Raw genomic sequence first — 26,366 nt, forward strand, 5'->3', positions numbered from 1 at the left:
CTATTGCACTTCCTTCTTTCAGATAACTGATGGCTTGGGAGTTTATTTTACTGAATCTCAATACAGGTAATATGAATAGAAGAGCTAGATGCATAGGGATAAATAGATTATTGTTGGCTGATTGCTTTACTCAAAGAACGTTGATCTATGATGCAAACTTCCAGTTATGTTTGTATTCTTTCCCTACATAATGTATGGGAATGGTGTGCCTGGAGTTGTACAGTACAGCAACCCTACCTAGCCGAGCAGCTACTCACTAAATGTTTGTGTGAGAGACGAGACCAGGTGAAATGTCATAAAGAGTTGTTTGAGATAGAGTATTAGAAAAACATAGATCAGTGATTCTCCCATGGGGGCTACTTTGCCCCCCAGGAAACATTTGGCAGTGTCTAGGAATAATTTTGTTTGTTACAGCTGAGGAGGGGGTGCTACTGGAATCTAGTGGGTAGCGAGGAAGATGCTGTGAAGCACCCTACAATGTAAAGGACAGCTCCCCTTGCCCCAACAAATACTTATCCTGCCCAAAATATTAGTAGTGCCAAGGTTGAGAAACCCTGACATAGATAAAGGATAGTTAGGTATTGACATATAAATATATGCATTTATAGAAACATAGGCTTTCTTCACTTAACGTAGTTTTTTAATAACATTAAAAAATCAATGTTTAATTACAAATTATTTGTCCTACATGCCAGCAATACAAAGTGTTGCATTAGTACCACCAAAACCAAAGGAATTGGTGAGTCCAATACATCTTTTCTCAGTTTTCCATTCCTGTGCCTTTAGTGGAACATAATTGAGATCAAACTCTGGTTCTGTACAATCCAGGTTTAAAGTAGGTGGTAGTTTTCGATCATAACAAGCCAGAGCAGTAAACGCTGCTTCAACTGCCCCAGCAGCTCCCAGCAGATGTCCCGTGGCTCCCTTAGTTGAGGAAATGGCAAGGGCACGTGCGTGGTCTTTGAAAAGGTATTTGATGGCTTTGTTTTCAGCAGCATCTCCCAACGGTGTGGAAGTAGCATGTGCATTGACATAGGATATCTCTTCGGGCTGTACATTTGCATCCTTTACAGCAGCAGCCATAGATCTAATGAAATAACAAAAGAAATGTATCACAACTAAGTTTAATTTTAACATAAGATTCATTACCTGTATGGCTCGGGTGAAAGAAATATCCAAGCACACTGGATGAAAAGAATCCTTTGCTCTAGTAACAGAACCCCATTTTGGATTACTATGTGAGTTAGAATGCCATCTACATGAAAATAATGTCACCCCCAGCACCTTGGACTGATTCATCACCAACAGATAAACATACAAGCCTATGGATTTTAGAATTTCTAACAAAATATATTTCTATTTATCTGAAATGACTTTTTCCCTTGGGGGGAAAAATACACTGATTCAAGCCTAAAATGATTTTTCTTCTAGGAATTTACCTGTGTGCATGTGCATGTGCATGTGTAGATTTAAAATGTGGAGAAAAATTTTATAACCATGTTTTAATTTTTTCTCTCATTTAAATGTAAAACTTGGCATATTTCCCAATAATCTAAAAATGTCTACATCATTACTTTGATACTTCAAATAACCTTTTAAAATCCTCTTTATTTGTAAGAATTCTAAATAAACAAAATACAAAGCCAGCTAAGAAACAAACAAATCCAAAAATAAAACATTTTTCCAGAACAACTTTGGAAAATCTCATGGATGTCAACACCTTTTTTAGTTCCTGATCTTTGAGCTATGTATATTTCCTTAAGAGGCAGCTCAGAATATAATTTGCAATGTGCTGAAAGGTTTCATCTAAACATAACTAGTTCTTCATCTAGCTGGCCACTTTACATTTCTAGCACTACTAGAAATCTCTGCTTACTAAAACTCAAGAGTATAATTCAGGGGTTGGTAAACTATGGCCCTGGTCAGATGCATATTTTTGTAAATAGTTTCACTGAAACATGCCCATTCATTTATGTATTGTCTATGGCTGCTTTTGCAAGGCAGAGTTGAGTAGTTGTGGCAGAGACCCTATGGCCCACAAAGCCAAAAATATTTACTATTTGCCCCTGTACAGAAAGAGTTTGCCAACCCCTGACTAATTTAACTGGTTACAACATAATATGATCTAAGCAGGCTAACCTATTAGTTCACAGATTGACAGGGAATTTTTGTGTTGTTTTTTTTTTTTTTTTAACTTAACTATCTCTTCTACAATAGCAACTTGCTTTTCAAAGTGTGGTTCTCAGACCGGCAGCATTAGTATCACTTGGGAGTTTGTCAGAAATGCATAATCTCAAGAACTACCCTAGACCTAGAGTCAGACTTTGCATTTTAGTAAGTTCTCTGGATGATCATAGGTTGGGAAGTACTGATTTAGTAATAGAACCCTGTTGAAATCAAGCAGAGACCAGACACATCTAGAAGAAAGGATTGACTTTACTTTCCAAGGGAGCTGAAGGGCAAAGAGGAGGATGGTGGGAGAGAGCACTCTGACAGTTGTTAAGCACAATTGCAGGTATGAAAGGTTGGCAAAGAAACATGTGGCCTTCTTCACAACTTCCTTGGCCTTAACTAAAATTCAATCTTTGTAAGGATGTTCAAATGCTTCCAGATATTTCAAACACGTTAAAGCAAAGAATTCAAAAATACTGTTTAGTCTAAAGTAGAAAAACAATAGATACCATACACCACGGCCAGATACTACAATCTCCCCTAATTTGAAATTCCAATAAAATCTCTTATTTGAAGAAATATGTTGAACGAAACACAATTTTTACCTTAAGGCACCTTCTCCTTCAGGATCAGGGGCAGTTATATGGCCAGCATCACCTGAGAGTCCATAGCCCAAAACTTCTGCATAGATCCGGGCCCCTCTTTGAACAGCATGATCGTGTTCTTCCAGCACCAGCACAGCTGCACCTTCTCCCATTACAAAACCATCTCTTTTTGGATGAAATGGTCGACATGCCAACTTAGGATCAGAGTTTGTGCTCAGAGCACGGGCTCTGGAAAATCCAGCAAGAGATAAAGGGCTAATACAAGAATCTGTACCTCCAGCCACCATTACATCAGCATCACCATGGGCTATAAATCTAAATGAGTCTCCCACAGCATGCGCTCCTGTGGTACAAGCTGTAGATACGGCATGATTGGGGCCTCGGAGTTTATAGCGAATGCTGACCTGGCCTGCTGCCATATTGATCAGAATCTTAGGGACAAAGAAAGGGCTGACTTTATTGTAACCTTTTGTCTGAAACATCAGAGCAGTTTCAGAAACAATTTCCAGAGGAGTCATTCCCATGCCAATTGCAACACCAGTAGCCTCTTGATCAGCTTTTGACTGAGGATACCAGCCAGAATCTTTCATGGCTAACTCTGCAGCCCCAATAGCCATAATGGTAGGAGAAGACATGGACTTGAGATCTGATTTGGACACAAAGTTTAGTTCATTGAACTGACCTTCTTCACAGCCTCTTGGCACATAAGCAGCAACACTGCAAGGGATACTCTTATACTCGTCACCAACCACTGAAACAATCCCACTCTCTCCTCGGATCAGACGATCCCATACCAGTTGTGTTCCAACACCAAGAGGAGTCACTAAGCCAATGCCTGTGATGACAACCCGCCTATGCCACCTGGATGTTGATGACACAGTTCCAAAAAGTCTTTTACTTATTAATTGCTGGCATAATCTTGAATATAGATGAGGGCTCGTCATTTTTAGGATATTTTGCAAGCAGTTTGAAAACATGGTTGAGATTCTGATGATCAGAAACACACTCCTGTAACGGACCACAACAGGCCCTGGAGGTACTCACTGTTGTCACAGCTTAAAGGCCTAAGAAACAATATCCCGAGATGTTCTTTCAAGTGCTTGGTGTAAGCTGGTAATGAGCACAGGGAAAATAATGTTACATCATTTTAAGTTATACTTATCAGACCACCTGTTTGGACTTAACTCCCTTTTGTACGTACCCTCGGACATTCCAAGACAAAGAGGTGAAATGATGATTCAATTCAATTCACCAGAACACAATACAACGAAGAAAATAAAGGCACTCTGAGCCTTATATGGGCTGCAGGAAGCATCCTTTTTCAGAATTACCAAGGCTTTACTCTAAATGGTATTTCTGGTGGCCATGGCACAAAATACATTTCCGGGCCCATTCTTTGAAGGACGAAAAACTGGACTTTATTGATACTCAAAACCTGGAGATAATCGGGGTTTCAGGGATCGCGAAGGCCAGGGGCGGGGAGTAAGGGGTGTGGCCAATCCCCGCCCCGCCGCTCAATCACCACCACACACACAGGAAGACAGTATGGCGAGAGGAAAAGAAACCAGGCCCTGGTCATCGGACTTCCCTCTCCCTGGCTAATCCCGACCCGAATTGGCGGTGGAGGGTTGGAGGAACACGAGCAGCTAGCAGCCGATACCTTCAGCAGACCTCTGGCCGGCCACTCACACAGCAGCGGTCGTCCTCAGCGACGACGCTAGCTTGCGCACGCGCACGCGAGCACGCACGTCCGTACACGCGCACGCAGATACACGCATTACGTCGGAGCCGGCTTCAACCGGTTGTCTTTCTTTCGCGTCACCTTGGCGGAGGTCAGACAGTGGGAGGCGGCCGGGATCCGGGGTGTGCTTCCAGAATGTCTCTCGTAACCTCAGTGAGTCTCAGATAATCAGGAATAAAGAACGCGATGAGATAGCAATCCAAATGGGAATTGATTTGTATGATGATAACGCTCACATATATACCTCTGCTGTGGAGGAAGGAATACCATCATATTCTGCTGGAATCCTTGAAAAGAATGAATGCAATTATTGTAGCCTCTGAGTTACTACTGTACCTCCGAAAGTTATTTGTAATATTTAAATGGAACTCAGCAAAATGCCCAACACCAAGAAATTGGTTGTGTATTTTGTGGGTATTTGTAAATGTGCATCCATTTAAAATAATTTTATAAATGAATATTTATTAATGTGGGAAGATGTTGAAACTATTATTTGGAGACACAGGATACAAAAAAAACTATGTCCATTTTTTTACTTTTTTTTTTAAGGTCTGCAAGACCTTAATTGTGATGTTATTACCTCCCTTATATTTGCTTAGCCTTATTGACTATTTTCTACAATAAATAATGTTTTTGTAATAATACAGTTATTTTTACTTTTTAGAAACTGTTGCTAGATCTGGAGCAGTGCTCAAGATATAACACCCAATGTCTGACAAGAAAGGAGACTACAGAAAAAGATGTAGACATTTATTTCTAAGTGAAAAACTCAGTAATTTTATTTGCTCAGAGGTGGCTGTGAATCTATGAAGGGAAAATACAGCATGAAAAATTTTTTTTTTAAAAAATCAAGAAGTCAGCAAGGTGGTGTTTAGATGACCATCTATGTGGCGCACATGCCATCCCAGGTGTGAGCTTTGTATCCTTTTTTCTTCTTCAGATTCTTAATATATAATCTGCATCTGAACCTCTTAGCTATTTTCTTTCTGGGCAGTGATTGTTTCTGAATAGAGTGCTCTGTGTTCTTTTCCAGCTCGAGAGAAGAATCTGGGCCAAGCTTAGCTTTTCCTGGTTAGTACTAGATTTAAATGAGTTTGTAAATATACTTTGTTTAAAATAGTTCAGTGAAGGCCAGTATGACCTTGAATCATCCTTGATTCAAGGCCTATTCAGTCACTTCTTAGTGTGACCTACATTTAATGACTGGAGTTACTTTAAGAGGAATTAAACACATGTGGTTATAAAATAAATAAAACTAGATGATGAGAAGTAACCCAAACTTGCTCTCTTTTCATTGTTAAATAATATTTTTAAATCATAGGTGGAAAGACCTACAGTATTTTCTTTGAAGCCAAATTCATATGAAATGTAAGTTCTAATGTACTGTTTTATTTTTCTTTTGTAACATCACAAAATTATCTTGGATAAGAAGTGACAAATCAATTAAAATCTTGTCAAAAAGTAATATCACAAAAAGTCATTTTATTTTTATTTCTACCTCTGATCTCCTTTCGTTTGATAAGGGGTGGTAAATTTTATGATGTTTCAATAGCTTTATATGATTTAATACCATATTCCTCACTACAACACCATGGTATTTTCTTCAATCAAAATCTTCAAAAGCAGTCCACTTATCATAGCTTTCTATTCAGATTTTGGAGGTTTTTAAATTTTTTGTATTCTGATTACAAATCATCTTTCCAGATAGAGCTCCCTTTCTTTATTAAATAGATTTTCACCCAGCAAAATTGATCTGCTCACTATCCCTAGTTTGACTTTAGCTTTTCTGTTTTCATCTCTGTATCTTTTGCTTGTGCTTTATTTTCTTCGACATTCATTTTCCTCCTATTTTGTGCTAAAAGCTGGCATACAAAAATGTATAGGACATGGTTCTTGCTTTCAAGAAGTTCATAGTCTAGTAGAGAGACACAGCCATGGAACCGTGCAAATACTCACAGGAACAGGTGGTATCAGAGAAGAATATAATTATTATCATACAAAGGAAACAAGTAGGTCATCGCTACCTTCCAAAGTCAGGAAAGTCTTCAAAAAAGTGATCCTTGAGCTGCATCTTGAAAATAAGTAAATGTTTATCTAGTAAATTGAGTGGGAGGGCATCCTGACAGGTGGAGTAGAACAAAGGCCTGGAGACATGGTATCTTCCACAAACTGCTAGTAGTTCAGTATGGCCAGTGTTAGATTTGAGGTGTGGTATGAAGCATGAGAGTAAACGGACCAATCCCAAAAAGTCTTAGGTGTCATGCCAAAGATTTTCGATTGGGTACTGCAGATCAGAGATGATAGCCTGGCAGTCCTGGTCTAATTTGGATGGCAACATTCTTATATTGAATTTAAATTCCTCTGGGAAAGATATGGTAAACTCATTCCCTTCACCAGAGTCTCTGCTATTCCTTTGGCAAGAAGAAAGCCACTTTATACATTGAAGTTACTTGCTTGGTTCCTGACACCATTTGACTTTCGAATGTGGGCGAGAGGTAGCCATAGGAAGCCGTATTCTTTTTTAACCAGAAGGATAACATGACCAGATGTGTGCTTTAAAAGGATCACTGTTACAGTAGTGTGCAAGGTGAATTCGAGGGATATGGAAATGGATATGGGAAGAGAGTTAAGGCTGAAGAAAAGATGATGAGGCCTCCAACTAAGGTAATGGCAAGGAAGAGAGAGCGATGTTGAGGCAACATTGCTAGGATGTTGTCCCTATTAAATGGGGGGAGGGGTTTCTCACTCTAGGAAGTCCTCACTTCCTTAATCTCCAAATGTAAGGGCTCTATTCAAATTCTTCCTCTTACACGAAATGGAAGCTCACAGTGAAATTTTCCTTCCTCTACACCAGTTCTGAAGCTTTACTGTGCATCAGAATTACCTGAAAGACTTGCTGCTACATAGATTACTGGGCCTCACCTTTAGCTGGGGCTTGAGAAGCTGTCTTCCTGACAAGTTCCCTGGTGGTGCTGCTGCTGCTGCTGCGGGTCTAAACACTGTGTAAACTCATGACTTCCATGAAGCAGGGCCTGTGCTCCACTCCTTCACTGCTTCGTAGTGTCTACCACAGTGCTTGGTATTTAGTAGTCACTTCATAAATACTGGTGAATGAATGAATGACGAAATGAATGAATAAATACATACCCTCACATTGGCTCCTAGACATGCATCACTTTGTGCACTTCTTACTAGGTAATTTTTACTTTTTTGTTTCATTAACTAAATAGCTCTCTGTATGTAAGATATTATCATTAGTTGTAGCTTTCCTACTAAATTAAAAGTCTCATGTCAATTATCTCTGTTTTGCACACATCAGGTGCTCAATAGTTGTCATTTGATTATGTAAGGCAATCACGGTATAACGAATCACTACACCGATCACTGAAAGGCTTCAACGTATCTGCTTGCTGATGGTCTTTATTGAGGTCAGCATTTTCTTTTTTGACAAAACATCCTGGGGAAATTGTAATGGTTTAATTCTTTTTTTCTGCTCTATTTAAGAATAGTGCCATCATGTGTCAATTCTAAAGATGACGTGATTAATAAAGCTTGAATCCTGGAAAAGAAAATCATTTTGGAGCAAAAAAATCAAGTAAAAGAATGGAAGTGCAAAGCTGATTTAATACGAGAACATTCTTTAGTTTAAAGCAATGGTGGGATAAAGAGATTAAGGGTAGCTTAATATTTTTAATTTTAGTTGTAAAGGAAACTGAAACATCAATATTTTCAACTTGACTTAAATGGAAGAAGCAGACGGGGAAAAGAGTAAGTCAAAGTCCCTTATTATAGTAATAAGTTCCCTTGCTAGCTTTACAAATGGTGGTATCCAAGAGAGATTGTTAAGTTACTCAAGAACTTTAATGGAAGTATTGGTAAACAGTAATTTGCAAGGATTTAAATTCCAGGTAATTTAAAATAACATACTGAATTACCCTTGAACTAATCATATCTATGATTTTATGGACTGCACATTATTATCACAGTATTAACTCTGGCATTGGTTTTCATACTGTTAACATGTTCACCACAAAGATACTGGAAGGCCATTATCTCTGTCAAGTGGAAGTCTCAGCTAAAGCATTCTGTTCCTCCTACACACACACACACACACACACACACACAGTCAACCTACTTCACTTCTAGAGCACCACCACTTCGGCGTTTTGCATATACTGGGTTTCCTCCTAAGATTTTATTTGCAAAAAAAAGTGTTCTGTTGCTTTTAAAAAGAAGTCATAAATACTATATAGTATATAACTTTATACAGTTATTATAAGGATAAATAAATGTGCTAATGGAAAAAAGAAACTCAAGGGGAATATAATTTGTGATAGAAACGGCTAGTTATAACCCCAGTCCTCCCACCTTCCATCATTTATAGAGGGTTGGGTGGTGCCTGTCCAGCCAGGGACTGACTACATTTCCCAGCCTCCCCTCCTTTTATCTAGATAGGGCTTCCTTTTTGCCAATGACATGGTAGAGAAAATGCTGTATGTCATTTCTGGGCCCATGCGGTTATGATGCAGGTATGCCTTTTTCCCAACCATTAACTAAATTCAGAAGTCTCTGAAGCTCAATTGCAGAAGTTAGGAAACTACAGGCCAAATCCAGCAGGCTACCTGTTGTTGTAAATAAAGTTTCATTGGAATATGGCCAAGCCCATTTTAAAATAGTGTCTATGGAACTATATAACTGCAGAAGCAGAATTATTAATAAATAGTTGAAACAGAGACCTTATGGCTTCAAAACCTTAAACATTTACTACCTGGTCCTTTAAAGAAAATGTTTGTTGACCTCTATTCTATAGGATGGAAAGTGCCTCGGTCCCTGGATCATTACATGGAGGAAAGCGTCCCAATGACTAATGACACCTACATTATTAAACTATTAAGTGAGCAAGAAAGACATTTCTCTTGTGTTAAGTCACTGAAAATTTTAGTTACAGCAGTTAACAGCATACTATGGGTTAAACACACTATTCTTGGAAGCTGTTCTAAAAACCTACATATTTATTAAAAACTTCCCAAATATCTGGCAGATGAATGGTAATTGAAGTAGATGGCATAGCTCTGGGTCTTGTTCATAGATACTGGAAGAAAATTGCAAATTTTAAAAGCAAACAAGATAAAGCATCAAGAACAGTTTAAAAAGTTAGGCAAATATCTTTTAAAGGTCAAGAAAAATATTTGTTGAGGTTTGGAAAGCAATTTCTGCAAAGAAGGAAGCTACTGGTACATTTTCAAGGGCATGGTAAGGACAGGATGGATTATAGAGGTTAGGATTCATCTTCTAAAAAGAATAAAGGTCACTGATTACATGATCTACCAGAAAAACAAAAAAATAATACTTATCCTTACTACTATATGGAATATTTTTATTGCCTTTCCTTCTCCCCACTCCCTATTCTATTCTGTCTACTGGGTATGTGTTTTATGCTGGTCACAAGGTAAACTGAGTCCATAAAACACTACATTGTAACCTGCGATTGAAAAACACTTCTTTACAGGGGCGTTATACTATTTAAGCTGGAACTTATGCAAGAGATTTTAAGGTGAAAGACATGATCTGAAGAGAAACCAGAGCATAAGAGATGTTAAATCATTCATCTAATTCTAAAAAGAATCCATATACCAGAAACCCAGCAGAGTTTACAGCCACGCGGTTTTTGCTTTTTTTGTTGTTTTTTAAACGTTTGTTGCTCCTTCCTTCTGGGGTCTCATCACATCTATGCAGGAAGGCCTGACAATCTTCGAGAAGGAAGCTCAAAGATTGTTTTATTTGGAGGAAAGCGTGTTTGAAGGTATAGGGGTTTTCCCCACCTCAGTGGCTGGATCAATCGGAGTAGGGAGGAACCAGGTTTCTGCGACCCACCGGCCCGCACAGGACCGCACCCGCTAGCCCCGCCCCTCCTAGACGAAGCCCCCCGCCCCTCTCGGCCAGCCCTCCCACCTACTGCCACGAACGCCCCACCCCAGCCCTGACTACGAGGTACCCCGCCAGACCTCCAAGGCTTCCCAGCCCTGATGAGCAAGCACCCCGCCCCTTATGGTGGAAGCCCGCGGGGCCCTGACAACCTGGTTCCTGTCGCACCCAGTCAAAACCCCTGAGCCTCCGAACAGCCCCCAACCGGCCCAGCCAAGGCCCCTGCATTCCCATCGCCCTCCCGACCAAGATCCGCACCCCCAGCCGTGCCCCAGGCCCCGCCGAGCCGCGGGCCCCTGCGGACCCGCTGCCGTGGCCGCCGCGCGCTGAGGCGCCTGCTCAGTGCGGGACGCGGCGCGCGAGGGGCGGCGACGGGCGCGGGCGCTCAAGCATGGCGGCAGCGGCGCTGGGCGGCTCTGCGGACTCCACGTCCCCTGCTGTGGCCGAGCTCTGCCAGAACACCCTAGAGACCTTTCTGGAAGCCTCCAAGCTGTTGCTCACCTACGCGGACAACATCCTCAGGTGCGGGGCTGCGCAGTCGGTGGGGGGACGGGCAGGGCGCGGCGCCTGTTCGGCCGGGTTTGGGGGTGCCCGGTAGGGCACCGGAGGGTGGCGAGGTCAAGAGGTCTAGGGGCCTGGGCCTGGCTCTCGCTCTCTGTCGGGGCCCAACGGCCGAGGCCCTCGAGACCCAGTCAGGCCCCACCCTCGCCCGAGAAGAGGAAGTTTGTACTTGTGACTTGGCACCTGAAATCGGGGAGCTCCGGGATGAAGCGGAGGTCCCGGGGATAGGGTAAGGCGAGGCAGGTAGGAAGGCGTGTCCCCAAACACTTGCCGCTGATCTGGTTAACTGTCTTACATGACAGGACATAAACTGTAACTACCTTTCGTTATCACTGCGTGGATTTTACGAAACAGGGTGCCTTAAGTTTCCATATGCTTATCAGGAGTGAGTCACTGACAAAATTCCCAACATTTTGTGAATATCCTAATACCTACTGAAGTGGTGGGCTTTTTACCTTTTTTTATGGTCTTTTTCTTCCCATTTTGTTGATTGAAACATTATCAACTATTACTTTAAAAGTTAAAATGTTCAGATTAATATCTGGATTCTACTTTCAAAATGATCATATAAGTAGGAATCAGTGATGATAATTACCTTGGCTAAGAGGAATTTATTCATTTCTTTCCAGCATAAGCACATTTCTAAATCTCTGAGGGACCTTGCAGATTTGGGGAATTGGGAGTCAAGTGTGATTATTCCTTTTGAATCATTACCACTTCAATTCTTAGATGGGAACGATGTGGCGGGGAGAGAAACGGAACTGAGGTTAAAGGAGCTGCAGGTGCCAGGTGCTTTAGTGTGTTTCTTAATTTATCAACTTGCCAGGATTGTCTAGGTTCTCTGTGCCCCCTCAGGCCCTGGCATTTGCTCTTCTAAGTGGTGAGTATACGTATGAAGTCTAAAAGGAAATTTCTCTCACTTTCAGGTTATAGATTTCATATGACCCTGTTTTCAAGACATTAGTTACAAGTGCAGTGTTTTAACTCATGGCAGTTATAATAGTATTCAGATAGATAACATTAGTGATTTAAAAGTAAATTGAAGGAAAAGCATAGTGAGCCCTTATTATGTCCCAGATGTTACAAGAGATGCAGCATGTGCACTGTACACAGCTACACAATTGTGACTTATGTGGGGACTGCCTTCCTCCTCTGTGACACCTTCTCTGCTTCACCCTAATCGGTCTCACAGCTCTTCAGAGCCCAAGGATACCAGTGGACTCTGCATGAATAAATTCATAGGCTGAGTGCTCAAGAGCCCATCGGCTGGGACCTTTCACCTGGAAAGCCACCAAACTATTGAAACCCCACTATTCAAAAAGGGAGGTGGCTTTGTAATAAGTATTCACTTCTACTTTCAATCCAATGAAACCAAAAATGCTACTAAGATAAAGGTGCTTTGAGGAAGGAAATCCTTTGCATGCAAATAATGGCTTGACATCATAATCATTATGAATGTTTACCACACTCATAGAAGAAACTTGTCATGCTGTCAGTTCATGTTAGTCTTTACCATGGCTTGTGTTTCAGACCTTTAAAAAGTGTTTATCTATGAGGGTATTTAGGAGTTTGGAACTCATATAATTGGAGATGGTATGAAAAACTACGCTTTTTAGTCTATCTTAAATAATAGTAGTAGTCCATGCCCTCATGTTGTTAGAATTTAAACACCTTCAGGAGTCGAGGGAGAGGTGGGGGGTGGTACCACCTCTCCATCCCCTTCTAAATCCAGACTTGCTAACCTCTTAACAGAAAAGCTCCATATCTCTGTATTTCTAGCCACACTGCATTACAGATCTGCTAATCTAACTTATTTGAGAGTAGTGAACACCGAGGTTTTCTATTCCTTTTGCTGTTTTGGGAAATCTACTAGCATTAGAGATAGGGACTGTGTAAGGGATGTCTTGATATCCCTTGCTCCTACCTCAGGGTCTGATACAGTATTTTATAGAATGAGAGCTAAAATGAGAATTTCATTAGCAGTTTTTAAAAGATTTTTATTAAAATATAGCTAACATACACTATTAAAGTCATTTCAGGTGTATACCATAGTTATTCAACATTTATATACCTAAAGAAGTGATCGCCATGATAAGTCCCGCAACCACTGACACTCTATCACAATATTGTTGACTCTACAGAGAACATTTTGATCATTCCCAGATTGGAGGGGGGTTGGGGAAGGATGGATGAAAACAGGAAAGGGATTAAGAAGTTCAAATTGGTTGTTCCAAAGTAGTCTTAGGGATGTAGGGCATAGCATAAGGAATATAGTCAATAATATTGTAATAACTATGTGTGGTGTTAGATGTGTACTAGATTTATTGGGGTGATAAATGGGAGGGGGTTGGGGTACAGGGTGAAAAAGGTGAAAGGATTAATTAAGAAGTACAAATTGCTTTGTTTGTGTTTAGCAGTGATACTTGTCACTCACTACACACAAAGGAAAATAATACTTTTGGTTTTGTTTTAAATTTCTGCTTTGGATGATGTTTATCCTATTCCCCAACTAAGAGTTATAAAGCTAACAAAATTACAGAATAAAATATATGCTAATTTGCATGTATAATATGCCATGGTGTTGAACCTTTTAACTTTTTTCAGTTCACGGACTTCTAGATAAAGATGAACTGTCTTCAGTAATATCTACTTTCTCAAAAATCTGTAATAGTTTCACTGGCATTCTACGTGGGTTCCTTTAATAATTTGTTCTACTCATTCTTTCTTTAAAAAATTGATTTTCTACTAACATGCTTTGCAAACTGTGTACAGTTATTGGTTACAAATGGCACTGGATATGATTGGGAAGGGCCAAGAATGAAAGTGGTTTTTGAGTTCAAAGAAAATAAATACGCTTGGGAGAAAGACACAAATATGGAAAACAGCCACAGTATAAAATCTCTGTAGAACAATTCCAAGACAATGTTTAATCACTTGCAAGTTTATGTGAGATAGCAGGGGGACCTAATGTGGAACAGTTTTGAGAGTAGAGGTTTGATAAGATAGGTCTGGTTGATGGAGTAGCAGAGAACTTATATTTGACTTTGTAGGCAAGAGAAAGTGATTTTAGTTTCTAGACTGAAAAAGAGGCATATGAAAGAGCTTCATGTAGAATAATGACGTAAGAAGACTCCAGGCATGGGTTTCATTTGTGAAGCTCTTCAGGTAATCATAAGCATAAATGCGGAGAGAATGGAGAGAGAGAAGTATTACAGGCAGGGATTGGACTAGTAATGGAAAGAGACAACCGAAATAACTTCAGATATTTAATGTAGGTTACTATTGATACTTAGAGAAATTGAGCGAGGGTAGTTAACTGAGGATCAGTGAGTTTATTGCCATCTTGTATGGTGGAGAGTATGTAAGCTTTGAAATCAGATCACTGGGTTTAAATCCCTGTCAACTATTTCCTAAAAGTGTGATTATAGGCAATTCATGTAAACTCTCTGGGCTTCAGTTTCCTTATTTTTAAAAGGAAAGAAAAATACCTACTTTATAGGATTAGTGCAAAAGATAGGAATAAATAAAGGACCTGGCACATATGTTGCCTATTGTTATTATTCAGTTTTTCATGTTTAAACAAGCTAGATTATGTGTACGTTTCCCTTGTTGTCACCTACAGATAATGTTAGAGTTAGATTAGAGCCACAGATGGTTCCCAGATGGTTGTAAAGGCAGAAAGATGTTTTTTAAAAAATTTACATGTATGTCAGAATAACAGATTTTCAGAGGGACTAGAAATAATTTTTTAAATGACCTACAAAGCAACTTTTGTGATTAATAATAAAAATATAAGATTATAGGACGTGCTCATGTGCTAAGTTTTCATATGTGTGAACCCTTTCTGGGATTATGCATTCTAAAGAGGAAGAGGACTAGTAAACGATCAGATATCTTTAATGCTCAGTGTTTCTGAAATTCTGAAATAGAAATATTTACAGTTTTTCCTGAGATGCTATGACCTTGGGAGACGTATTGTTAACATGTCTTAAAATCTTAGACATGAAATATAATTAGATTATGACTTTAAAAGTGAAAGGTGTGACTTTCTTCTACCATTCAATTGTAAACACTAATTTTTCATAGGTTAAACACTTTGGTAGATAACTGAGGTTAGGACAACTCGGAAGACACCAAAATATGTTCAAAGTGCTGGTTGAGTGAGGAACAGGAAATTTTACTGCCCTTTGGACCTCATCCGTTCAACATCATCATCCAACAAACAAAAATCTCACGTGAAGGTGCAAAATAATTGCTAACAAGCAAGATAAAGTTGCAGAAATTGTTAATGGTCAACAGAGATAGAAAAAACAAACAAACAAACAAAAAAACAACTCAAAGAGTTTTACCAAAATATATCAGAGAAGAGTCTACAGAGAAATTTAAGTTAATGGAAGAAGATCAAGTAAAAATAAAGGTGATTCTTAGGGATACTATAGTCACTGCAGGATACGGAGAGTAATAATGAGCCAGGGTATAGTGGATACCCTGGGGTGACACGGGAAAGCTAGAGATTCAGAAAGTGTTTACATGACTCTTTTCCAAGGGAGGAAATGGGGATCTGATGGATTTGAGGTCTGTCTGGTGGCCCTGTAGCCAAGTTCTCCCTAAGTCTTTGAAGGCCTCAGAGGTGAACTTTTGACATCTGTCTATGCTCAAAACCATGACTGTTCTACTCAAAGTATTTAAAAAGAGGAAGATAGGATTTGGGTAACTGGGCATTATTATAATTTTTGTTTGTTTGCAGTATGCTTTTAGTGAGGAAAAACATGAACGATATGTGAGGTCTGTTGATGTAAAACGATAGAAAATTGCTCACTAGAAACTAAAGAGGAAAATCTAAACTACACAAAGCCTATAGCAGAGAAGCTTTATATCAACAGGAACTTTGAAGTATGTATCAATATAATAAGCTACATCAGAACAGTGATGAAAGAGGGAAGAAAAATTAGAAAATTAAGCCCAGTGAAAACCTTTGATCATAGAAATCTGGAAGCTGTTGGGAAAAAACAGATTAAACTAGCTCAAGCAGTTTTTCACCAGTAGATATATCATCCTAGTGGTACTGATGTGTTTATTACCGTGTAGAATGTGTTGGATCTCATGAAAAGATGCCTCATTTATCTGGAGCAAGCTTTGATAAATGTAGGATTATTTTATAATGTTTAAGTGGTAAGACAGGGAGGCACACTTATGATACAGTGTGGCATACTAGAAGCAGGGATGCTGAACCTTTTGCTATGCCCGAGGCAGCCCCCCTACCCCGCCACAACACAGGCCCAAATGTCAGTAACGCCAAAGTTGAGAAATCCTGCTCTAATACACAGAGTAAAAGAGAGAGTATATCTTTTTGTGTTTCTCAACTATGTGTCATTCTCAAATGACCGATGGTGAATAACTGTGTTTTTGTTTTTAATTTCCAATCCTTGTAGACCTATAACTTTCGTAAAATACAATGAAAATTTCATGGCAATATCAAATTCTTATAAAAATTACTCAATACTCTCAATTTCTTTACTTCTCATGAATGGATAGCCAAGAGTTTGTAGATTTGTACCAATCTGTGGACATTTTGAGTATTTCTGAGTTTTTGTCTCTGAATATTCTGTAATAAACTTGTTATAATTTTTGAAATTAAGGAAAAGTCTTAAAAAGATAAATAATTTTTTTTTGACAATTTTGCAAGAGAGAATTGCTTGATGGAAAAGAAATGTGAAATTTGTTGAAACTTCCACAATTAAAAATCTTGGGGGGAGGGTTGTTTTTATATCATATTATCTAGAGAGCATGTATAGTGAGGGCAAAGATGGTTAATCAGTTGCTAGCATTCCACCCCCACAGTTCCATATTCCAGGCAGCTGGCCTCAGCTCTCCTTCCTGTGGACATCTGACACAGCCTCAGAATCCTTCTTACTATAGTACTGATGGAAGCCACCACCATGTTAAGGAAGTTGGTATCAGATATGAAACCTACTTAGATTACGTATCTTTTAAGTATAACACTGTGATTATCTTGACCTTGTATTTTCTGTTGTTTTTCTTTTTTTTTTAACACAGCCTTTCTGATTTATCAGGGTTATTAAAGATCTTAAAGGTTTTCATGTGCTGGTCTCATCCCATGTATACTATTTGAAATCTTAATCATCGTAAAAGAAATTCATATCTTAATTTTATTACCTAATGTTTGTTGTGATAATAATATATCTCGAGCTGAAGCAGAAGTTACAGTAAATACAATCATTGGTCTAGGGAAGAAAAACTCGAGTAACTATAAAGGTATACCTAGATCATGTTTGTCAGAAGTAAAGTCTTTGAGGAGGAACTGTGATCCATTTTTATTATATGTAGTTTTGTAGTTTCTTTTATTCATTCATTTCACAGATATTTATTAGCCACCATCTGTGCATCAGGCAACACTCTTGATCATCGAGATCCATCAGAACAAACAGGCAAAACTTTTTGCCCCCCCATCTAGAGCTGACGTGAATTTTTTTCTAAGCAACCAAAAAACTCATAAAGCTTCTAGCTTTAACAGCACAGAATTAAAAGTCATATGGATTTCCTTATGGCAGCATTAATATTTTCAGCTGTGAAATTAAACAGTGAGGTTATAGTAAACACATAGTAGGAAAGAATCACAAAATCAGGCTGTGATTCACTTTTCCAGACTGTGCTTCCTCTTTTTTTTTAAAGTTGGGATCTAACCTACCTTGTAGGACTATAGCCAGTATAACATGTGAAAAGGAATGCAAAACCGTTGTGAAAAATATAAATTGTTATATATAATCCAGCTTTTTTTTTAATCAGAAACCCAAATGATGAAAAATATAGATCTATCCGGATTGGAAACACGGCTTTTTCTACTAGACTCTTGCCTGTCAGAGGAGCTGTTGAATGTTTATTTGAAATGGGCTTTGAAGAGGTAAGTCTGTTTCAGTGTTTCTTCTCAATTCATGTACAAAGCATTCGTTATTGTCTTAATGGATAATTACCTAAAAAGATAATATTTTTTTATCAACTGATCATTTTGGAAATCTATGTAACTAGTTATTTCTTCACCTATTAGATATTTAAGTTGCAATAAATATACTTTAAAATCACAGTAAAACATAACTCTCCACAGGGAAAGGTCTTACAAGTCTCAGTTTTTCAGAATTGGGAGGTCAGACATGCAACCCAAGGACCAAAGTACAGCTCACTTTAGACTTTTAGCAAAAGAATGATTTGTGCTCCTAATTTGTAAGCACACATGAATACTGCTAGGGTGCAATCATCTGTTTCCACTACGAAATGAAAAGAGTGAACACAGAAGCTGAGTTTAGTTGCCACACATAAGGCTTTTCTTCTGTGACAGGAGAGAAGAATCTCAGTGTGGCTTTTTTTGTTGTTGTTTTTAGGTCAAAAGAAAAGATCCATCTTCTGGAATCTTGTGGCATAGTTTAATTTTATGACACAATGAAAGTAGTTATCAAGATTGTGAATTTTCCTCATGTGTATAGCTTAACTATTTCTAGTTTATGAAATATTGAAAGAAGTTGAACGAAGTTATAAAGACTCAGTAGTCAGTAGCAATCAGAATTGTTAAAGAGACATGCTGAGTTGCTATAGGATACACTTTCCGTCCTGCTCTCTGCTTCCGTCCCCAGGTCCTGTTTCAGGATATTGTGGTGAACTAGGTAGATACAGATCTTATCTCACATGGAACTTGCATCCTAGTAGGTTAGACAATAGACATGATAAGGAAGATGAGTGCAGAGAAGAAAATAAGACATGGTGACACAGTAAAAAGCAACTGCAGTGGCGGCAGCTACTAGGATGAGTGGTCAGGGAAGGCCTCCAAGGAGACAGCATTTGAGCTGAGACCTGAGTGACAAAAAGTAGTTCAGGTGCCTGAAGCTCTCTGGTAAGAGTATTTCAGGCAGAGGGATTCACATGTGCAGAGGGCTTCTAGCAGGAGTAGCTTTGGCACAGAAAGTAGCTATACAGAGGCAGGCAGAGGCCAGGTCATGGGGTGTGAGGATTGTGACAGAAAGTTGAACTTTATTCTAAGTGAGATCGGAAGCCATTGGAAGGTTTTAAACAGAGAAAAATGTTTTTAAAGATTACTCTAGCTGTTGCAGAAAGAATACTCTGGATGTTCTGGGATGGAGGCAAGGAATAAAGCAGGGAGACAAATTAGTAAGCTTATTCTCTTAGTTTAAGTGAGGAATGGTAGTGGTTTGTGTAAGTTCCGTGAGGGCAGTCTTCTCCCTGTTTTGTTTCCTGTGTTGCTAGCTCCAGGAATAGTGCTGGTGCATTTAGGCACTCAGTAAACACTTGTTGAATGAAAGCCTGGTAGTAGTGGAGGTGGGGGAGAAGTGGAGGGGTCCAGGATTTCTTTTTGAAGTAGAATCTACAGGACTTGTTGATGAATTGGATGTGGGGTATGAGGGCAAAGAAGGAATCAGGATGACTTCTAGGTTTTGGTTTGAGCAACTAAGTGGATAGAAGTACCAGTAATTGAGCATGAGAGATCTTAGAGAGTAACAGATGTCAGGGGGTAAAGCACCACCTATCTTTTGGATAATTAATAACTAAAATACTGTTAAATATTCAAGTAGAGTTGTCAAGTAGGCAATTGGATATATGAGTCTATAACTGAAAAGGAGAGGTCAGGCTGAAGGTATGAATTACGGTGTCATCTGCTTATAGTTACAGACATCTGAACGTAGAGGATATAAAACCATAGAGAGAGAAAATTGAGAACATTGCTGATTTTGTTCAAGGAAATGTGGATTTTAGAGTCAAATGACAGGAGAATTGAGTAAATGACAACTGGAGTGTCACAGGTTCAGTGAAATCAGATTTGCCTTTCATTCAGCAAATATTTGAGTGCCAGGTGGAGTGACCAACCGTCCCAGTTTGCCTGGAACTGTCCTGGTTTTAGCACTGTAAGTCCCACATCCCAGAAAACCCCTCAGTCTCAGGCAAATGGGAAGGTTGGTCACGCCAGTGCCAGGTAACAAGCCAGATTGAAACTTGCAGTAGTATTTGACCCAAATGGAGTCACTATTTCAGAAAAGATGAACATGTGTAGACTAACATATACTTAAAGTTTCTCTCTGGCTTTGGACTTAACACCTCAGAACGTGTCTGAAGTAAATGTTTTATCGTGTGGCTAAATTGCAGGAGGAACCAGTGGAGCTGAAATTGAACTCTATCACCTAAAAAAAAACTTGGTGGGCTTTGAGTTGAAGTAGGAATCTAAGACCTATCCCAAAATTTTCAGCTGTATATTAAAATCTTGGGCATTTTGGGGTCCACTCATCTCTGAGGTTGCATTCTTTTTTATGAAAATTCTATGAAGAAAGGAGATTGAGAAAGACTGGGATACAAATGGATATGTGACCCATCAGGTTAGCTTTGTGGAGTGATTCTCACCAGGCGTTTTACCCACCCTCCATCAATGCCACCATCCAGGGCATTGGAGGAGGGCAGTTTTTGGTTGTCTTAGTGACTGGAATATATTAATTACCAGCATTTAGTGGTCAGGGGCTAGGTTTGCTTAACATCCGACAGTGAGAATTGTTTCAGCAAAAATGTGTGGAGAAATATAGATTTGTTAAATACTAGAATTCTCATTGATTTCTTAAAATGTTATTGGATCTAGTTCATTAAGCCTGTAATTTTGTCCTTTTATGAAAATGTAGTGCTGTTGATTAAATATTTTTGGTACAGACATATTGGCCATAATCATATGTTCTTTTAGGACTGGTCCTGAAAAATGGAAGGAAAGAGAGCCAAGGCATGAGCAGCATCTGCGTCTTGTCAGGGACCTCTTTGAGGTGTGGCCTAGTCCCAGATACTTGTTATGCTATTTTTCCATCACTGTCCATGGTGTCATGTACCTTTTTCCGTGCTCCTTCACTAATGGTATAAGATAAGAACCCTCCATATTTGGCTTAAAACCAGATACGTGGTTTCTCTTCCCAGACCTCATCCTAGATGTGTGGTGGTTTCTCCTAATGTTGGAAAAATCATTGTGTTCCAATTTGTGCCGGTCATCATGTATGTAGTAATTATGACAACTGTGGAAATACTCTCTCTGCTTAACCCTTCCAACCGTTTGTACAAGCTTGTGGTTTTTGGTCTCTGTTCAGTCTAAGATGGAGACAATTATAGCCTAACAATTAAGATCTTGCAGTTTGAATCCTTGCTCTGACAATTCTGTAGGAGTATCAGACAGGTTAAATTCTCTGAGCCTTGTATTTTCATATAAAAAGTGGGGATAAATCTAATGCCTAATTTTCAGGGTGGTTGTGAGAATTACTTGAGATAGTTATGTAAATACTTAGCACAGTACCTGGAACACATAAACACAATACATGGTAGTAGTCTTTTTTTTTGGGGGGGGGGGAACAGGACTTTATTGGGGAACAGTGTGTACTTCCAGGACTTTTTTCCAGTCAAGTTGTTGTCCTTTCAATCTTAGTTGTGGAGGGTGCCGTTCAGCTTCAAGTTGTTGTCCTTTCAGTCTTAGTTGTGGAGGGTGCAGCTCAGCTCCAGGTCCAGATGCTGTTGTTAGTTGCAGGGGGCGCAGCCCACCATCCCTTGTGGGAGTCGAACTGGCAACCTTGTGGTTGAGAGGACGCACTCCAACCAACTGAGCCATCCGGGAGCTCAGTGGCAGCTCAGCTCAAGGTGCCATATTCAATCTTAGTTGCAGGGGGCAGAACCCAACATCCCTTGCAGGAGTTGAGGAGTTGAACCGGCAACCTTGTGGTTGAGAGCCCACCTGGGCCATGTGAGAATCGAACCGGCAGCCTTCGGAGTTAGGAGCATGGAGCTCCAACCGCCTGAACCTCTGGACCGGCCCCGGTAGTAGTCTTTTTTACAGCTATTATGGGTAATGTGTGGAGCTTGCTGGCGTCTTACAGCTTTTCAAAAAGGATTCATGTGTAATTGATGTTTATGTCATTGTTGAGTAATGTCTTACTCAGTTAATTACAGTAGGTCTGCCATCACCAGAAAAATAGGGTCATTCTCAATTGTGGGATTTAATTTAAATGCTTGCAACCTACAAATCTGTCTACTGCATTTTGTAACAACTGTTTTATCTCATTTGCAGTTGTTGGAATTACTGTTGTAACACTGTTGCTCCTCAGCACCTTGAAATTTGAATATATTTTCATGTCACCTTTTTTTTGTTTTATAATTTGCTAACTATTTTAAATTGTGAGCTTTGTTTTAATGTTTATTGTATCTCAAAGCACTGTGATTATGTTATGGATATACATTAAATGAATCCTTGAATGAAGAATTAGGTTTCTTATTGTTTGATGTTTTGTTTGGACCAAAAACATATGCTTTTAGTACGCTAGTATATATCAACTCTTATTTCTCTGGTTCTTGGGACAAAGTATTACTATTGACAATCCATAGTTTTGAATTGACCATCAGGTTGTACTTTTTGTTATCTCATGGAATTAGTGAAGCTTATATACAGACTTTTAATCATGTAACTATTCTATAAAGACAGGTTTAGAAGATTGAAAGGTTGTTATATAACTTCTTGTTGGTTTTATGTGACCATTTTTCATTTTGCATGTCTGTATCTCTAGCATCATTATTATTTTACAGAGTGTTTCATAGAGAATTATTATTTTATAGAGTGTTTCATAGAGAATAGTAGTATCATATATTACTGTAGAGAAGATAGAAGTATGCATATTTGGAACTCTTATGAGGTTTTCTGACTTACTATTCCTAAAAGATAAAATATTTTTCTGAAGGTTCTGTCCACTAATAAAATAGGCTTATTTAGCATTGTATGCTAACAAGAAGACAAATTTTCTTAATTTTCTGGTTTATGTTAGGCATTAGCTTTCACTGTGTATATATATAAAAAAGTGTCATATGGTTAAAAAAAAACAATGATTGTTAAAATATGATATAGTCTACAGTATTGGCTTCGTGGGTGTGTGTGTATGTATAAGAATCACTGTCAGTGTAAAGCAAAGGTTAAAATTTTTCCCAATTTTATAAATTCCAGGGGGAAACACATCTTATCTTTCCTAAAAAAGCTTCAGTGGAGCAGCTGCAAAAAATTCGTGACCTCATCGCCATAGAAAGAAGTAGCAGATTGGATGGATCAAATAAGAGCTACAAAGAAGAATTATCTCAGCAATCTGCAACTAGTACCCAGCTTCCTACAACCCAGTCTTCAAATCCTAATGGGTTAACCCAGCATGCAAGGAACAGTCAAGGGCAGCCATCAAATCCATCATCTGCTCCAATGGTAATGTTAGAATTAAACCTTCCTTAACTGTTCCTTTCAAAGTGTTGAAATAACAAAAGCTTTGAAATATGTTATGATTTATTTCTTAATTTATGCCTGTTATTCTTGGTTCTTCTAATACTTCCAAATTTCCTCAACTCTTTAAAAAATTGTCAACTTTGTAACAAAAGTGGAGGAAATGGTTCTTTGATTTATACTTTTCAATCTTAACGTGTAGTTTATTGCTTTTGAGGCTGCCTAAGTTTTATTATTTATAAATGTACCTTAGTTATACAAATTAAGTGTTGCCTTAGTTACACAAATTAAATCAATTACAGAAATTAATATATGTCTATAACCTAAAACAAAGAAATGGACTTGCTGGATAGTCGTGTGGCTGTCAAATAAGATTTCCTCTACTGAGTTGATTTAAATTTTACCTGTTGCCATTCACCACGGGGATTATTAACTCCAGCAACCTAACCATTATCATTGCCTCAGTTCAGTAAAAAAAATCAGCTTCTTTAGGTTTAAGGTAAATAATGAGTTAATTTACTGATTGTGGTGCTAGCAAATTAGTGAAGTTCAGTTATTAGCACATACATACACATACATCTGAAGAACTGAGATCAAACTACTACAGGCATTCTTGGTACACCTAAATGATCTCATTTAATAGGAAATTATGGAGTTTACAAAAATCCCTTTTGATAAAGGTCCTTAAGTATTCCTCTCGTAAATTTTAACTGTCAGAAAAATTTTCATGATTTTTCATGGAACCACTGGGTTGCGTTGTGATTTTATCAGTAGTCAGCTTAAACTTATATTTTCTTATTTTATTTTGGTAAAACACCTTGTCACTGTCCTCCATGTACAGAACTTGATATAGAACCAGTTATTAAACCTCCTCTAATTTTCTCCTGCTGAATAACTCCAGAGCCTTTAATTTAGGCAAATGATTAGCTGTCATTCCCGTGTGTAGGCTGGGAAGGCCCTAAGTCTATCTTTAAAAAATAAAGAGTAGTAAAGGTGGTAGAGACTGGTAGGGGAAGAGACAGAGAGCTGTTGTTCTTTTCTGTAATTCTTGTTGAGTGGCGTCGAAACTTCCATGGAGGATTAGCTCTTGCAAGACATATTCCTTTGTGCCTAAATTGACTTTAAGTCTTTAAAATATTTTCTCCTCTCATTAGGTTCACAGCTAATGTTTATTTATGATGATAAATGCAACTAGTGTTTATGAATGCTTCTGAGAAACTGTTACCGGATACTATTGGATCAACTAGTAATGATGCTAAGTGGCTGTGGACATCAGATAAGATATAATAGCACATGTGAAAAATAGCTTTGTAAACTGTAAAGGACTTCAAAGGTTTGCCCTTGGTAATACTATTTCTTTCTATAAAGTGTCTGAGCTACTTCATTCACTACAAAGGTATCACAGAGTAAAAACAAAAAAAGTGGGACTACTGAACTCTAATAAGAAAGAATAGTAACGCTTGTCAGTCCATTCCTTAAAACAGCGGTTTCCACAAAAGATTATACATATTTTGATTATACATCTAATAATAAAATGTTGCGTTCGTAACCCCATAAATTTCTATTTACTTATAAATTGTATACTTCTATACTAATATATTGTGTACCTTATACAACAATCATGTAAAAAATTAAAGGGTGAAATAAAAAGTAAATTTACAGTGCACCCCAGTGGATTCATTTGTGCCCCTCTCCTGAGCATGTCTCTTCCACCTTGGAACACTGGAGATCTTCATCAGTTGTATAGTTAAGGTTGATATTGACACAGAAGCATATTTAACCTCTTTCTTGATTTTTAGCACCTTTTTTTTTTTTAGCACCTTTTCTTACGTATTTTCTAATTAAAGTGTTAGTATATTCTATCTTTTAAGATTCTCTATCTTTTATTGAATCTCAGTATTACAGTTTAAAATGCACAGTACTAATCAGTCTTACAGAAAAGCATATAATGCATGAAAATAGTTTATTTTACTAAGTAGCTCTTTGTTGAAATACCATGTTTCCCCGAAAATAAGACCTAGCCGGACAATCAGCTCTAATGCATCTTTTGGAGCAAAAATTAATATAAAACCAAGTACTATGTCATATTATATTATATTATATTATATTATATATTATGTTATACTACACCACACTACATTACATAGACCCAGTCTTATATTATAGTCAAATAAGACCTGGTCTTATATTAATTTTTGCTCCAAAAGATGCATGAGAGCTGATTGTCTGGCTAGGTCTTATTTTGGTGAAACACGGTAAATAGTATTTTGTTAAGTGTTCTGGTTTAGGAAGTCCATTCACGTTTTCTGAATCTTCTTTAACCTCTTTGCTTTTTTTCGTTTCTAACCTGGCAATTCAGATAATAGTTTGAGATCTTTAAAACTCGGTTAATCACCAGAAAGCCTCTAGATGGTATAATAAAAACAAAATGGAATTCTATTGCTAAAACAGATACAGAGTTTAGAAGAAAACAAGCTGTCTTTCTCGGAGACATAGGTTCTTAGTAGGTTAGTGTAGATCAACTCTTATTTCTCTAGTCCTTGGGGCGAAACATTTTTTCTGTGTTCCTAAAGGGAGTTGGGAGGAATTAGAATAACTCTTATTTTCTATAGCCAACTCTTGGTTATCCATGAATTACTGGAATACACATTTTTAAAAAGTATTTAAGCTTTTATCACCACTATTTGCTATAGTACATTATTTGACAATTATGTTCTCCTGTTTTGCCCATTTTGAATGTGGATACTAATTGAGAATTAAAATGGATCAAAGTTAACCAGCAGGAGAGAGATTTAAAAACATTTAACCTGCATATTAACTAGACAGATCTTGAGCACTAATGAACTTTATAACTATTACAATATTTCTTTGGTTGAAACTGTATCAAGTAAAATTTTGAAATACAGAACAAGGTGCTCATCACTGGTGTTGAAGTTTGCTAATACATTTTTTGCTTTAAGATATAAAGTACTAGAATTATTGGTACTCAGTAAATAGTGGTGATTGTTAGAAACTTATTTTGCTGCCTTTTCTGGATATTTTATACAAATAGAATTATGTAATATGTAGC

The 26,366-nt window shown here is 38.3% G+C and overlaps 2 protein-coding genes and 1 long non-coding RNA gene across 4 annotated transcripts in view; 2 read left to right on the plus strand and 1 right to left on the minus strand.

The window, feature by feature from the left end:
• Positions 1–644: 644 nt before the first annotated feature.
• On the minus strand, positions 645–11,064 carry OXSM (3-oxoacyl-ACP synthase, mitochondrial). The gene is made up of 3 exons (XM_033132489.1): positions 10,945–11,064; positions 2,778–4,805; positions 645–1,087 (listed from the first exon to the last, which is right to left on the minus strand). Exons 2-3 carry the CDS (start codon positions 3,752–3,754, stop codon positions 685–687), a joined length of 1,380 nt encoding a protein of 459 aa, XP_032988380.1. The 5' UTR covers positions 3,755–4,805; positions 10,945–11,064; the 3' UTR covers positions 645–684.
• LOC117036936 (uncharacterized) lies at positions 4,566–8,171 on the plus strand. Its single transcript, XR_004425460.1, has 5 exons — positions 4,566–4,671; positions 5,183–5,426; positions 5,552–5,589; positions 5,840–5,886; positions 7,838–8,171. It is a non-coding gene; the product is annotated as an uncharacterized LOC117036936 (long non-coding RNA).
• Positions 10,756–26,366, plus strand: part of NGLY1 (N-glycanase 1) — a 50,827-nt gene continuing 35,216 nt past the window's right edge. For both annotated transcript variants that reach the window (XM_033132487.1, XM_033132488.1), the window contains exons 1-3: positions 10,756–10,965; positions 17,812–17,926; positions 23,036–23,281. In XM_033132487.1, coding sequence (XP_032988378.1) covers positions 10,835–10,965; positions 17,812–17,926; positions 23,036–23,281 — 492 coding nt within the window. In that variant the 5' untranslated portion in view covers positions 10,756–10,834. The remainder of the gene's footprint in view (positions 10,966–17,811; positions 17,927–23,035; positions 23,282–26,366) is intronic.

The sequence above is a fragment of the Rhinolophus ferrumequinum genome, chromosome 17 (assembly GCF_004115265.2).
Source record: "Rhinolophus ferrumequinum isolate MPI-CBG mRhiFer1 chromosome 17, mRhiFer1_v1.p, whole genome shotgun sequence".
Classification (NCBI taxonomy): domain Eukaryota; kingdom Metazoa; phylum Chordata; class Mammalia; order Chiroptera; family Rhinolophidae; genus Rhinolophus; species Rhinolophus ferrumequinum.

Excerpts from the sequence above, each read along its gene's own strand:
- OXSM (XM_033132489.1), bottom strand. The coding sequence starts at position 3,754 with ATGTTTTCAAACTGCTTGCAAAATATCCTAAAAATGACGAGCCCTCAT. Across the intron at positions 1,088-2,777 it reads GAAGGAGAAGGTGCCTTAAG|ATCTATGGCTGCTGCTGTAA; the intron begins GTAAAAATTGTG and ends TTATTTCATTAG.